Raw genomic sequence first — 16,642 nt, 5'->3', positions numbered from 1 at the left:
TTTAAATACACGTCTGTACATCGATTATACTCTGCTCTTTATTATTTCATTCGTTATTATGAGATACCGGCATGTATGTATGTGTAAATATGCTGGTAATTTATTTTCTAATTTTAATGATTTATAGTAAATCATCGAATCAATTTTCTTTCTATTTCTTGGATTCAAATAATTATCAGTAATTATTTTGCATACTTGTTTTTCTCGATAATTGAGCCGTTCATTTTAAAACATGTTAATGTTGACCATAAAATGCTTACGACCAAAAATTAGCTGTCATCAAAAACAATGGAGATCATCAATTAAATCATTTTCAAAATAAACGGCTCAATTTAAGTCTACGTTTAATAGAAACGCATAATTAGGGAATATAAAGAGTAAAAAAAAAAAAAAAAAAGAGTTAATCGTAACACGCAACGTGGACTCACGATCGGAGGCAAAAGGCGTCTCAAGCGAGATCGGTTTTTTTCTAAAATCGTGTCAAAACGCGGTCAAAGAATCGTCGACACACCCCAACAATTTATTTAGAATAAACAATTAAAAAAAAAAAAAAAGAACAAAAATGTTCTCCTAATCGGCTGATTTTTAAAAAGATCCAAAGTATACGACTGACTAATTTTATTCGTTTAGATCGACCTGCAGAATGTCGTAGTTAGCGACTCACGTGCCGGTAGTATCGAGAGTTTAACGCATTATGGTGAGAGACTTCACCCCCATCATCCTTCGACACATCCACCGAGACATCATTCGAGATCGCCAAGCTTAAGGTATTATTCTGTTTTATACTTTTCTATTATTATTATTATTATTATTATTAATTGGCATTAGATTAACATGAAATTTAATAAAGAGCCTGACTCGTGATATTCAAGTATGACCTAAAATTTTCATCACGAGTCAGACTCGTGAAAATAGTGCAAGGAGTTAATTGACCTTAGGAACTCGAAAGTTCATTGCTGCAAATACCAAATCCCGGCCAGTGTTCTCGTCCCTGAGCGCGGACCCCTCCATTCGCGGTCTTCGTAGCCCATTTCTTTAAGATCCCGAAATAATATTGTCCTCCCATCTACGTCTCGGTCTACCCAGTGGTCTTTTCCCGTTCGGTATACCGATCAGTATTTTATGCACTGTTCGATCCACCCCCATGCGCGCCACGTGACCTGCTCATCTTAATCGGCGTGATTTTACGACGTTAATGATGTCCGGTTTTGTTGTACAGTTACGTTATGGGGTTTTCTCCATTTGCTCGTTTCCTCATCGCGTTTTGCACTAAACAACTTTATTTTCGAAAACCCTCAATTTCTTTGTAAGTGACCACGTTTCGGTACCATAAAGGACTACCGGTAGAATAATTGTATATTCTAATTCTTAAGCGTTTAGAGAGCAACCACGAGCTGAGTAATTTATTGACCTTGTCTAAATTGATTCCTTTCTTAAGTTCATTCGTTTATTTCATTCGTCTGGTTTATGACCGATCCAAAATACCTAAAGTAGTTTACATATTATTAGTTAATGTATGATTAGACACTAAACGACTGATAATTGGGTGTGATATATGTATTTTGGATGCCGGATATATCCGACACCTGTACTTAAAGGGTCAAATCGCTATGCATACTAAAAGTTTCCGACATTTGATTACATATTCTGACTTTACTCCTAGTTTCCTTTAAGCAAATTTCTTTAATAATATAATTTAACCCTTTGCACTCGAGGCCTTTTTCGTTTGTGCAATCCAGCAACTCGAGACGATTTCGGCCAAATTAGGGAAACATTTTACATATAAATGTAATAAAATATCACCAATTTATTTATTTTGATATGAAAAACAAGAAAATTTGAGAAATATTATACTCTGTAATTAGTTTTTGTATGATATTTCGTAAAACAATACTCAAGATGCATCCTAGACACGTATCATGATAATATTGGGTTGGCAAGAAAGTAATTTCAGCTTGCACCAATAGATAAATTTATGTTTGTTTCGTTATTATTCTATTAATGTTAGAATTTTTTTCTTTTGAAGTTTAGTAGTTGACACTTTTAGGTTGCTACAGAAACAAATTCCGTGTAATTTTGTTTACATTTATTACTTTAGAAACAGTTGAGTTTTATTTCACACTAGAAAACCGAAATTACTTACTTGCCAACCCAATATTTTACTTTCTGTCTACCTCCAAGCGTATTACGATCAAAGCAAACCTTACAGTCCCTTTTCGACCCTTTAAGTATTATCTTGAAGTATATCTTAAAAGAAATATCTTATCACAAATCGTAAATAAGCAAATAAAGTAACAAAAGACTTGAAATCAGCCGGGCGCCGTATCGGCGACACTCGAGTTGCCATATGCTGGCCGCTCGAATGCAAAAGGTTAATTATGTGATTTTTTAATTCCATGGGTTTGTATAATAATAATAATAATCAATTTTTCTTTGAACAGAAGACATTCACCGATCATGCACAGATCGCCATCGCCAAGGCGACACAGGCACGACCATCATGGATATTATCACGAAGGACCAGGCTTTAGCGACACGGTTAGCAACGTCGTCGAAATTCAGAGGCATCATCATCATCCACATTCTTTACATTATAATCGACATAAGATGCGAGGTACGTGATGATCGTGTAATAATTGCGTGAGTGTGCGTGCGTCTGTCTATCTTCAATTTTATTATTAGTCTCCTATGAGAACAAAGTACTAAAGAGAATGAAAAAAAAAAAACAAATTCCGTCTTATAAAACACGTTTATGAAAAAATAAAAAAGGAAAACGTAAAAAAGAAAAAGAAATCAAAGGATCAAAGCCACGAATCATCCCTTTATTTCGTTTAATTTCGATCCCTGTTCCTTTCGATATAATATTAACACGTTGACTGCCCTAGGGGTGACCAGTGACCCCCCAAAGCGTTGTAAACCATTTTTGCAATTATCAGTTGCTTCAAACTGTCCAAAATTGGTACTAAAAATAGCAATAAATTATTTGCAGTAAATAATATTTCAACTTAATAAAAAAATCACGTGAAATACGCGCGTCAGTCAAAGTGTTAATTGAATTTAATCGAAAAGTTTGATTTAGTCATTTCAAAGATTCGTGTCTGTGATTCGAATGTTAATTATGAGTGTCGCTATAAATGGTTATTTCGCAAGAGGCAAAGAAAAAGGCTCAATGTATTTTAACTCGATGTAATATGTTTCTTCATTTTGTTCTGTTATGCGCCTACAACACAACAGACTATTACGACCACTGCGACTATTACGACGATGGTAATTTCTTTCGCAACTCCGTTTCATTCCCTTATCCAAGGCAGTTTTGTCATGTCACACATGTAATTTTGTATTTATGTATGTTCGATGTCGTTTGGCTTTTATTCGTCTTGCCTTATTATCACCATATCCTTTTAATTATACAAATACACCCACAAGCGCACATACATACATACATACATACTTACATAAATATATTTATTGAAATTTTGTTCAATTTAGAGACCATTTTTACATCGCTTTACAGTTATTACCATCGGACACTACAATTACAGCCCTTATTTCTTTCACGTGTGTAAACTTAGAAAACAACAAGTGCACATACTTACTTATTTACTTACTTATATAGTTGTCTGGTATATAAAAGTATAGTGTGTTCTATTTTTATTTAGCAAATCCATCGAAAGTAGAACGTCCTTGATGCCATCTTTAGTCGTAATCGCACGCTTTGTACACGGAACGAGCTTGAAAACATTGACGTATAATTATGTACGTAATATACATGTATGTATACACATACATATAACTAAATATATGTGTATATTTATAAATCGAAGATCATATTGGCTACTTGTGGCATGTACGAGAGATTCACCCCGTTTGGCGCTTAACTCTATCTTATTTTACCCCCTCCTCCCCTTTAGGTAGACGGGAGAAGCACGGAACAGCATGCATTCGATGCATCATCCGATTTGCACCTTAATAGGATTGACAAAAAAATAAAACAATGCCTTACAAGCGTGGCGCGAGTCCGACGAATGGCAAAATAAACAAATTTGCTGTTACGAATAAAAATAGTAGCGTTATCTAGCAAGCCGTTGTTGTTAGGTCGAATTTCATTTATCGACGCAACACACGTTACTTACCTAAAGTAGAACAAGACGAGGCTGCTAGACAAAAAGATGCCTATCTAATTATATATTTATATATATATATATATATATAATACCTACTATCTATTACCTACTACCTAATCTATAGTGATTCACGAAAGTATTTGAATAATTGCCATAAAATATTTTATTAATTATTGGTATAACCATCAGTGGGTGATAGTAGGTAAAATACTGTATTTTTGATAGTATTGTATTATCATGGCGTCAAGTATCTACTATCGCCCACTGGTGGTCTCAGTGCCAACTACGATGAATTTTCTGCACAATAAATGGACTACTGATGTTTTAAATAATTTTATATTCTTTGGTCATTCCTCTATCCAATGTTAATAATATAATTATTATAATTAATGTAAAATACTTCGTGGGTAAGTATTGAAATACTTTCATGAGTCATTGTATATAGACACACCTGTTAAATGAATTCGCTCGATATAGAGAATCGATATCTCGTTGATGAGAGCGAAATTCCTCCGATGGATTTGATAAAATGATGAAACGAGGGGTAAAATGAAAAGAAGGACAATTTCTTATCAGGTCCTTGGAGCGCATCGACGAGTCCCGCGAGATCACCTAGTCCAGTTCATCGGATAGAACGCGGTCAACATTACGGTACTACCAGCTTGGAACAACGCTCGAGAAGTCCAAGTCCGATTGGTGGTCGTACACCGGCACATCCTCATCATCCACATCGTCATCCGTCGCATCAACACAGCTATCCGGTTTTGGTAGCTAGAAGAGGTCGTCGGTTACCACCTACCCCGAGCAAACCTTCGACGTTGCAATTAAAGCCAACGAATATTAATTTTCCGAAGCTTAACGCATCGCCGACACATGGACCGCACATGGTAGGAGGTGTTCCGCATGTACCACCTGTCGTACCGATTGGTATGCCACATCCAACTACCGGTCATATGCAACCACCTATGCAACCGAGCCACTGCCCGCTCAGTTTTGAGCAGGCCGTTGCAATGGGTCGAGGAGGTCGTCTACTTCCGAGTCCCGTGCCGAACGGTTACAAACCGCAGCCCCAGTCAAAGCAACGTTTGCCAAGGTAAATTTACTTTGTTTTTTTGTTTTGTTATTTTTTCCTTTATCTAATTGTTCAATGTTTTATCCATTTTGATTTGCGAACAACAACGCCTATAGACGCCCTATGCGAGATGCACATTTGTAGCGTACAGCGCCTATAGGCGCGTATCATTTACTAATATTCCACTAAATACGAAATCAAATTCAAGGGATGACTGTTATTGTTTCCTTTCTTTTTATCTTCTTTTAAATAATTAATTGGAATTTTTCAAACAGGTCGAGACATTCCGACAGCGACGAGGATGACTGGTGCTAGCCAAAGTGGGACCCTGGACGGTGGTCCGGCGACGTGGACGCCCCCAGGCGTCTTTGGGTCTGTGCGTGAATCGTCTACGTGAATCGTCCACGTGGGACGTGCATTGACTTTCTTGTCACGATCGCGAGAACGCGATTTAATCGAGGAGGATCGATACGAAAAATGCGGCTGACCGGTTTCTCGTTAATACGCAACGAAACGAACCGAAATGAAACGAAACGAGATAGAAAGACGAAAAGATTATGAAAAAGAGAGAGAGAGAGAGAGAGAGAGATGATAAAGGGTGGGAAAAAAAGGGGGATAGGATATTCAAAGCGAGATTAGAATTGATTTAGAAAGAAAGGACTCTTATCGGTGAAACGAAAATACGAGTGTGACTCTTCGTGTAACCCCGATCGCAAAACGAGCTTTGTTTCGTGTGAAAGTTTCATTTTTCGGTGCTTTACATTTCGAGAATAAAAGGGTTGAGAGAAAGAGAGTGGTGGTGAGGACAACTTGAATAGAAAAACTCGGGTTTGTTGAATGATTCTAAAAAATGAAATGTTAAACAAAACAAAACGGGGATTAAATATAGAAATAAATAAATGTAAAAGAGAATATATGTAATACAGTAATACAGTGAACCGCATATATTCGATTGGGATAATCATGCGCTCGTGTTAGAAAAATTTCTAGCACTATGGACGCTTTAGTTCGGGTTGATTTTTTCTTTTCTGTTTTTCGAACAATATCTTCGGCGAATCGGGACGAGAGGAGGGTCCACTTTTTATACGATAATTAAACAAACAGTAAAAAAAAAAAAAGCAACAATCATAGAAACAACAACGGGAAAGAAGAATAATAAAAGATATTTAAAGAGAGAAAATGAGTGAGAAAGAGAGAGACGGATACTCTGCGAGAAAGAAACGTTTCATTGTTTACGTGAACATAAACAATTGTCAAGGCTACAAGAAAAAAAGATGTTTAAATCGAAATGAAAACCTGGAGGATTCATTTTCTTCTCGAAAAAAAAGACAAAACAAAATAGAAAAAAAAAAAAAATATAGGAGACACCGTTTAAACTCTTTCGTTTTTCTTCTCTCTTTCTTTCTTTCTCTCTCTCTCTCTCTCTCTTTCTATCTTTCTTATCATTTTTCTTTCCTTCTTTGGTCGCTTTTGTTTCATTGTTAAATCACGTGGGTTAGACGGACAAATTGAAAATGGTATTGAACTATATGAAAGTTTTGAGGTTAGAAAAAAACTTATCGAGTGAAACTTGCAACATTTCGAAGATAAGTTTCCTGAAGGAAGAAATACAGGAATACCACCTATCCCCGGAAAGTGCGTGGGTGAATCGATCAAAGGAAAACCAATGATGATTTTCAAAGAAAATGAAAAAAAAATACAAATGAAACAAGAAAAGCTGCCGCTGTATTGCGAGATTCCCTCGGAACTGTTTAAACGTGAACAAAATAAAACAAAACAAAAATACAATGTGAAATACGTACGCGTGTTTTAAACAAAACAAAACAAAAGTAGCGGGTACTTTAAATAATAGGTAGGTGCAGTTTTTCTAACGACACTTGTTGGACAGTGAGAATTAAAGAGAGAAAGAGAAAGAAGAGAATACAAAAAAAAACATCGATCATTGTTGCTCCACCCCTCCGCTCCCCGTTGCTTTATCGCTGCTACACAACGATTAATCACACTATCTTGTTTTTAAACGAAGAAACGAGCAAACAAACCAAAATATCTCTCAACATAGTCAAAGAAAATACAAATAAAACAAGGAAAAATAGGAAAACAAACTAATATCTCAATACAACAACAATACCATCATTTAAATCTCTTTCTCTGTCGTTAAGGGGCTGAAAAGTATTAAAACAATATGGAGGATGGATGAATGAAGAAGAAGAAGACGCCGTGTTTTTTCATCGTAATCGAAGCACTCGTAAAAAACAAAACGGTAACATGAATTTCCGTTTAATGTTTCGTCGAATCGCTAAGTGACAAATAAATAAATAAATAAATAAATTAATTAATTAATTAATTAATCAATCAATAAATCAATCAATAAATCAAGTGCATAAAAGGTGCTGATATTATAAGAGAAAGTGAGATAGAGAAAGAGAAATACAGAAAAGGAATAGAGAGAGAGAGAGAGAGAGAGAGAAAAAAGATAACCTCAAAATCAAGAAGTGCAAGGTGATGAAAGCGAGTAGAAGGCAATCTTCACGTTCTTTCTATACGATTCTCTAAAACATTTGTAAAATACTGCATATATTATGATTATAATACTATCACTGCTAACTACCGTTACTAACTACACCTACAAAAAAAGAGACAAACTACTTCATTACTACTATTAACTAAAAACTACTACTATTACAACTACTACAGCTACTGCTACTACTACAACTACTACTATTACTATTACTACTACTGCTACTACTCCTACTACTACTATTACTGCTACTACTACTACTACTACTACTACTACTACTATTACTACTACTACTACTACTACTAATACGATTGTTACTACTAAAAACTATCACCGTCACCGTCATCGCTACTATTAACTTAAAAGAAAAGAAAAGAAAAAAAAATGAAAAAAACTATTCTACCAAACTTACTACCGTCGCCATTGCTGCTATTTGAAAAACTTATCACGAACTTATTACTACTGCTAAGTGTGCTACACCCAACCGAAAACGCACGCGTCATACTTACAATTAGATTAAAATAAATTAACACATCGATTATCAAAACCGATCGAATAATTGAAAACATTTAACAAACAAAATAAACAAACAAATCGAGCGAAATACAAAGCGGGAACTCGTTGGTTGGATCGAATTAAGCGCGCAAAAAAATGGCTGAAAACAAGAAGAAACAAAATTCAAGATGGCGAAGAGGAGGAAGAGTGGGAGGCAAATAGGAATATGGCGGATGAAGAGAAGTCAAAACAAAGACTATAATACGAGAGCACCAATAGAAATGCGCGCGTATCCGACCGGTACAATATATATGTATATATATGAATATATACATACATTATACATTTACATATATGTATATGTAAATGTGTAAAAAAAAGAATTAAAATTAAAAAAAAAAAACACGTTTAACATACTGCCAATCATACGAAATATCTTAGGCGGACACACATGAGATATAAAAAATTCATATGTAAATAGCGTATGTCTTTTTCTGCGATACGTATACATAACATCTATACATATGTATCTATGCGTAGGTAGATGTATATATCCGTTTTGAAAGAATGAAATCGGAGAAACGGGAAGAACAAAAAAAACGGAAGAATCAACAAAAATGGGAGCTGGTAAAGGGGGTGGGGGATTGAGTGAGTTAGAACGAGAGTGAGACAGAGAGAGAGAGGGAGAGAGAATATTTAAAATAATAACATTGAATTATGTATAAACAATTAATTATGATTTTCAATAATATTTCGTGTTTGCGTGCGTATCTGCATGCATGAGCCTTGGTCGAGTGCATTTGAGAACAAAGTATGTTGTCAATCGTGCATATTAAATTATTATTATTATTATTATTATTATTATTATATTTTATGCATACATGTAAAACACGATTAATCGATTAGAATATTGAAAGGAAAGGGAGGGTGCGGGTGTGTCTGTGTGCTAGAGAGATGGGAGGGGGCAACATTTCAATTTTTTCTATTTAAACGTCATTTTCTCGTTTCGAAGTGTTATGTAATGTTTTTGGTTCGAATGTTTATTGATTCATTCAAATTGATAAACATTTTTCGATAAAAAAAGAAAAGGATAGAAGAGAGTAAAACACCCCCGAAGCAATAAAAACAACAACAACAACAATTGCAGCATCAACATCATCAACAACAGCAGCAGCCGGAGAGTTCGCATGGTTTCTTCCCCTAAGTGCTTTAAAACAAAACTCAATCGTATTTCGTATATCGTCGCTGTAAAAAATGAATTAACATTTTAATATATATATATATATATATAAATATAATACGCGTTATTATTATTATTATTATTATTATTATTATTATTATTATTATTATTATTCATTATTATCATTATAACTCGAAACGAGAAATACGAGAAGAAAACAAGTGTGGAAAAAAGGGTGTTGAAGGGATTGAAAATAATTGAAATAAAATAGTGAAAAATAACAATAGTAACAACAACAGTAACAAAATGGACGGGGTGAAGGGAAAAATGGTGAAATAAAGTAAGCAAAAAAAACATATGTAAAAATACAACGTCACTTAACGTAAGACGTGGCATGAGATGAGGGTGGTTACGCATAAACACATACGTAAGCGTACACATAAATAATCTTATTAAGAAATAATATAAATAATAAAGCAAGAAAGAGATAGAGAATAATAAAAAAAAAAAAAAAACAAAAAAAACAAAAGGAGAGAAAGAAAGAGAGAATCACGATTTACGATTTAATTCTACTTATGAAAAAACTCGTTGTAAGCATTTTATCGTTGAAAGATTACCGACCGAGTGAATGTTTTATTCCAGTGGGTGCGAACAAGGTGTATTGTATGCAAGATTTATTCTTCGCGTGTGAATAAGCTTAACTAATTATATTATTATAATTATATATAAAAAAAGAAAAAAAAAATGTTTTTCTGTGATAAAAATCCAAAACAAATCTTAAACCGCGGGTCGACGGAACAAACGGACGAACTGGACGGACAGACGGAAGGACGTAACGAAGGACACGATTTTGCAAGCCCTGCCGAAAACCTTTCACTTTAAAAAACCTTTCCTTCCCACACCCCTCCCCTTTCCTAACACCTTTCCAAATCAAATTCGAAAAATAAAATTCCTTTTAAACACAACCACTCCTACCCCCACCCCAATATAAACGAGAACGGGTTTCTACTTACCGAAAATATATATCGATATTAATATCGATAATCGAGAAAAATAATGATAAAACATATTTGTAGAAAATGGTTTGCTAGCGTGTTTGGCGCGCGTATGTATAAAAGAAAAAAAAAGTAAAATAAAAAAAAAACGAATAAAAACAAAGGAGACGAAGAGGACGAAGAAGAAGAAGAAGAAGAAGAAGAAGAATAAGAGAAAAATTAGTGAAAAGATTGAAGTGAAAAAAATAACGTATACATAAAAATATACATAATTACATACATACATACTACACACATACAGAAAGAAATAAATATAATGAAGACAGACGCGTATGTATATATACACATGTATCATATAAAAACGTCGTGTGTTTGTTGTTTGCGATAAGGATAAAGGAAAAAAAAGGATAATGGAAAATGGAAGAAGGGTGGAAACCCTTTAATATTACGATTCTTTAGTCTTGTGAAGGCATAGCAGATGACCAAGCTTTTAATTAACAATGTACACATAAATTTTAAAACGTAATTATACGCGTGTGTGCGCCAATTGTGCGTATACTACTTCATTAAAACATTTATTAAATTACAAGTAATCGTAAATGAACTCTGATAAACGCTAATTAATTAATAATTAACATTTAATAATAATAATAATAATAATAATAATAATAATAATAATAATAATAATAATGTATGATTAATAATTAATATAATTAATAATAAGAATAATATAATAATATTACAATAAAATAAATTATTAATATTATAATTATGATTATAAATAATAAATTTAAGAAATAATAAGTATAATAATACATCATATGGTGAAAATAATAATAATATTAATAATAATATAGTGATACATTATACAGGAAAGAAAAAATAAATGATAAATAATTCCTTTTATTCGTCACGACGGCATGCTTTGGTCGGACGATTACAAAAAAACGGACTTCTCTTAGATTAAAATAAAATTAAATGAAATAAAATAATATAAAAAGAAAAGAAATAACGGAAGAAAAGGATGGAAGTAGGAGGGGGGTGACGTAGACGTTGATTGGCAATGGCAGACGGAAGAAAGTGGAGAGGGGGGATAACGTAGACGATAATTGGCAGTGGCAGACGGAAAAAAGTGGTGGGGGAACGGTGCGCTAACTAACGACGACGACGACTTAACGCACAAAACACGCGATTAGACGAGTTCAAATGTAATGAGTCGTTTCCATTCTCGATTCGAAGGCCGCCTCGCGTTAACCGAAATATTAAAAAAAAAAAAAAATAAAAACAAAGTGTATGAATAGAAAATGACACGAAAAGAAACAAAAGCCATGAGAATTAGAATAATTTCACGATTGACCAATCACGTAGGATCTCTCAAAGCCGATCGAACACAATTACAACAAGATTTTATTCTCTTCTTTTTTTCGATCAAAGTTTTAAATCAATTCTAATCTCGTTCGATTAGAAATTAGAACATTAAACGTGACGATACAAAGTGATATTTAAATTCAATTGTTTATAACAATTGAATATTTTAAATCGAATTCTAGAAAAAGAAAATTGCAACGAAAAAAAAATGAGACTCCTAATTTTTTTTTTTTTTAAATCAAATATAGATTTGTCTTTTTTAAAGTATTACACAGACACACACACAGAGACACACAGATACAAATATAGACGCATATGTATATAAATAAATTCATATATGCAATGTTTAAGAGTTTCTAGTACAGGGACAGATGAAAAGTAGCGTAAATCAATTTTATTCGTCTTTTATGTAAATCACAATTATTATTATTAATAATAAACACACGTACGAGATATACATATATAGTGACACACGTACACGTAATACAGAAAAAACTGACTATGTAAATAATAAAACATTTTATAAAAAGAATACGCCTAAGTGGGAGTATTTTTAGCGCGAAGTAACTTTTTGATGAAATTCAATTCGTTTAACCACCTTGACGTTACGCTACTGAATAATTTCAGTTTTTTAATCTTATTACAATTTCTTTTATTTTAATATATTCTCATTGCAATATAAATACATATAAATATATACATATATATATATATATATATATATATATAAATAGATATAAATAAATAAATAGATAGAAACATAAATATTACGTAAATCTCGCAAATCGAGGGCAAATTTAAGCAGGGTAATTGCAATTATTTCAACGAGTATTTTTATTTAAAAAAAAAAAAAAAAACAATTAGGAGTCTTAAAAGGCAATGACATATGTGCCAATAATAATTAGAATAATCTTAATCCTTTGGGTACATTTGACAAGTGACACTCGTCATCTGCTTACTTGAACGAAGTTAAGGTGAACGAATCTGACTCGTCATTTGAATTTAAGAAGCTTATATAAAATATATAAATATTTCTATTATTGTTTTATTTATATATTTATTTATATATATATTATATAAATATATTATATATTATTTATATATATTTTTTAATTGGAATGTTGTTTATATCACCAATATAAATATATTCCAAATAAAATGTATTACTGTTACATATTAATTTATACAGCCACAAATTAAATCATAAAAATGATGCAAAAATATTTTCAAATAATTCAATACTCAAAGGGTTAAGTCAACAAAATTAATAAACAAATGTTTTCTAATTTGTTAATAGAAAAAAAAAAATTAATAAACGATCGGCAAGAGATCCAACATACGGGAGTAATCGCGTTTGATCGAAAGTTTCATTTGTTTAACAAAAAAATCGTGCAAAATAATGGAATGAAAAGTAAAGAAAAAAAAAAGAAAAAAAGAAATATCGAGGGGGCAGAAAATGGAAAACGAAGAAAAAAAAATAAATACGAGAAAGCGAAAAAAATATATATTACGATTTAAGGGTTTTTCTACTTACCTAAAATACATAATATATAATTAAAGAAAGGATAGAACACACGCTCACGAAAAAAAACTGGTCAAAGTGGGCGCCCGTGCGTAGTCTGTCTGTACGTTTGTGTGTGTGTGTTTGTGTGTGTGTGCGTGTGTGTGTGTGTAAGACTACGACGATTATTAGCGTTCATAAACAATACCGTTCGCGATTTGTATATATAATAAAATACAAACACAATAAAATACAATACGCGTATCGTTAATAAGTTCGTGCGTACGTGTAATAATAATAATAATAATAATAATAATAATAATAATAATAATAATAATAATAATAATAATAATAATTTAAAAAAAGGATATAAATTAATAATAATACCCTCACACACACGCATACACGCACACACAACAGACGTGTGCAAACGCGAGCGCATGCGTACATATACCTAGAAATATACACACACATACACACATACGCATAAACAAACAACAACAACAAGAACAATAGGAAGATGAGAGATGAAAATACGAAACGAACTTAACGAAAATCTGCATATTCGAAATGCTAATAATAATAAATAAATAAATATTAAATTAATTAATTAATTAATTTAAAAAAAAAAAGCCACAAGCTATGCGCGTCGCGATAATAAATAATTCATTAAACAAGGAGATTAAACAAAAAGTGTGGGGAAGAAGCAAAAATAAATAAATAAATAAATAAATAAATAATTAATTAATTAAATAAATAAATAAATAAAAGATGAGAAAATTTCGTCGCGCTAGACATCTCGAGTCACATGAGTGCCGAGGCTCCGTAGAATTTCATACTTTTGCAAATAATCGTAATCTCGATATACTATTCTAACGATTTTCTCTTTCTCTCTCACCCTCTCTCTCTCTCTCTCTCTCTCTCTCTTTATTTCTCTCTGTCTTTTTCTCCAACTCAATTTCTCTCTCTCTCTCTTACCCTTTCATACGTTTTCACATTTATTGTCTCTCTCACTCACTCTCTCTCTCTCTTTTATTCCTATCCTTCTCTCCATAAATACACATACAGATACTTACACATACATACATACACACATACATACACGTACACATCCGAGAGATTTGATATTTCATTCAGAATCTTTGCAAATCCGAATTCAATTATGGCTTACCCGAGCAAATCTTTCGCAAATCTCAAATTTACGTTTACAAAAATAATTAATTTATTTATAAAGTATTATAAATAAAAGGATAATTTTGTTTCTTAATTATAAATAATGTTTATAATTTTAATTTGTTACTAATAGTTTAATTTGTTACTGTTGATCAGTCCGAATGTCATCGATTGCACTCGTCGAGTTTCAATTTGATCAATAAAAAACAATTACGTTTACATTGTACATACTATTGTTTAAACAATTACATTAGTTTACTTCGTAAATTGTAATCATAAAATTAAGAAAATTATTTATCTTGTTAAATAACAATCAATTAGGATAATTTGCAATAATCTTTTGTGTTTCGCGTAATCGTGTCGTGCGTTTTGCTCGTGTAAGTGTGTGTGCATGTGCCTACGAAGAAAAAAAAATAAAAGAAAAATAAAAAAAAATAAAAAGCAAAGGTTCCATTAAAAAAAAAAATTATTATTATTATTTGTAAGGACATAAAGATTGATAAGAGATAAAAAAAATAAAGAAGGATACGTGTGCCAATGAGGGCACCGTTCGGGGTTACGAATGAAGGGTTGAAAAAAGATAGTTAACAAATAAAAAGAGAAAGAGAGAGAATAAAATTACAAAATGGTCGTTCGCGATCCCCTCGTATCATTTATTATAAACAAACATTACATTTTTATTTTCTTTTTGTTATCTAATTATAATTGTTTATTATTATAATTATATTTCATTATATTATTGTTATCGTTATATTATAAACAATAATAATATTATTATTATTACAATTAATCGTTAATATTATTCGTTACAAACAAACAAATGATTATATAATTATTGCTATAATCAATTAATTTGATTTATAATTAAATATATCTATATATATATGTAAAAGAGAGAAAAGGAAGGAAGTAAACGCTGCAAAGCAGATAACCCATCGAAGCTTTAACTTTGAATAAAAAAAAAAAATGAACTTACTATATATATATATATATATATATATATATATATAATATAAAAAATAAAGAAAAAAATAAATAAAAAAATAAAAAAAGGGTATAGAGGTTTATAAAAGTGCGTGCGTGCGCAGTGATCGAGGATGTTTGTTTGAGTGTTGGATGGTGCACATAAGTTTACACTAGAATGTTTATAAACAAATTTCAATCCCAATTTCAAATTGTACATTCTAATTGAATTGGGGATAACAAAAAAAAACGTAATATAAATAGAATGAAAAGGTTAAATGTTGGCAGGTGTCAACTTGTGCGCAGCATCCCACTCGAACCCTCGCATTATTGTAAACTTATTGTATAATACTTATACATATATACATATAGACGTATACATACGCGAAAATGCTTACCAGAGGTGGAGATGGTGATTGATTGTGGTGGTGGGGGAAACGAAAATGGAAAATAAATGACATAACCTAACAAAATAATACGAGAGAAGAAGAAGAAGAAGATGAGAGAGAGAGAGAGAGAGAGAAAGAGAGAAATTTACTTGTGTTTTTTTTTGTCTCCGTAAAGAAACGAAGGAGTAACCGATTGTACCTTTATACATAAAAAAAATGTTAAAAAAAAAAAAAAAAAACAAACAAATATGAAAGAAACGCAATGCGGGAAGTGGAAAAAAGTAAAGTCGTCCGCGTTTCGCGCGTTTTTTCTCAAGCATCGAGCCGAAGAGACAATTTTGTTTCTTTTCTTTCCGACAAGAAGAATAACAAATAAGAATAGTAATAATAATAATAACAATAAGTATAAGAATAAGAAGAAGAAGAAAAGAGGAAAATAAGACACGATAATTTAGCCTTTATTGCTTTCTCTCATCTTCTTCTTTTTCTTCATCATCCTTCTTTGACGAATAAAAATTTATCTTTGCGTTGTGTAGCGTCGAAAGAAAAAATAAAAATAAAATAAAAACAATGAAAAAGAAGAAGAAAAAAAAATACAAAAGAAAAAGGAATGGAAGGATTTTTTTTTTTTGAATTTTTCAATTTTTCCCTCTTCGACTCGAGAGACGCGTGCGCATGCGCGAGCGAGCATTATTTATCTTCGTATCGATTGCAGAACAAAAAAAAGATAAATAAAACCGAAGAGGAAAGAAAACAATGCACCAATTAGTATTTTTTCTATTTTTTTTTTCTTTGAAAAAAGAATGAAACAAACAGAAAACATGAATTTGAATGAAATTTGAAAAATAATTAGAATTCTAACCT

The 16,642-nt window shown here is 31.9% G+C and overlaps 2 protein-coding genes across 17 annotated transcripts in view; one reads left to right on the top strand and one right to left on the bottom strand.

Moving 5' to 3' along the window:
* cac (calcium voltage-gated channel subunit cacophony) overlaps window positions 1-15,426 on the top strand; it is a 165,053-nt gene extending 149,627 nt beyond the window's left edge. For 12 of the 16 annotated variants that reach the window (XM_089171707.1, XM_089171701.1, XM_089171708.1 and 9 more), the window contains 5 exons: window positions 631-767; window positions 2,442-2,614; window positions 3,235-3,267; window positions 4,701-5,217; window positions 5,472-15,426. In XM_089171707.1, coding sequence (XP_089027833.1) covers window positions 631-767; window positions 2,442-2,614; window positions 3,235-3,267; window positions 4,701-5,217; window positions 5,472-5,511 — 900 coding nt within the window. In that variant the 3' untranslated portion in view covers window positions 5,512-15,426. The remainder of the gene's footprint in view (window positions 1-630; window positions 768-2,441; window positions 2,615-3,234; window positions 3,268-4,700; window positions 5,218-5,471) is intronic. The other 4 variants (XM_089171702.1, XM_089171714.1, XM_089171715.1 and 1 more) reach the window with 2 other exon arrangements.
* Window positions 15,284-16,642, bottom strand: part of exd (PBX homeobox extradenticle) — a 70,270-nt gene continuing 68,911 nt past the window's right edge. The window contains exon 8 of the mRNA XM_089171721.1: window positions 15,284-16,642. This exon is cut by the window's right edge and continues 4,827 nt beyond it. The gene's annotated coding sequence lies outside the window, so the exon portion shown is untranslated.

Source organism: Polistes dominula, unplaced genomic scaffold (assembly GCF_049000335.1).
Source record: "Polistes dominula isolate Pdom_NZ unplaced genomic scaffold, Pdom_raw_medaka contig_84, whole genome shotgun sequence".
NCBI lineage: Eukaryota > Metazoa > Arthropoda > Insecta > Hymenoptera > Vespidae > Polistes > Polistes dominula.
The sequence above is the reverse complement of the archived record's forward strand: the minus strand, read 5'-3'. Positions and strand labels throughout refer to the sequence as shown.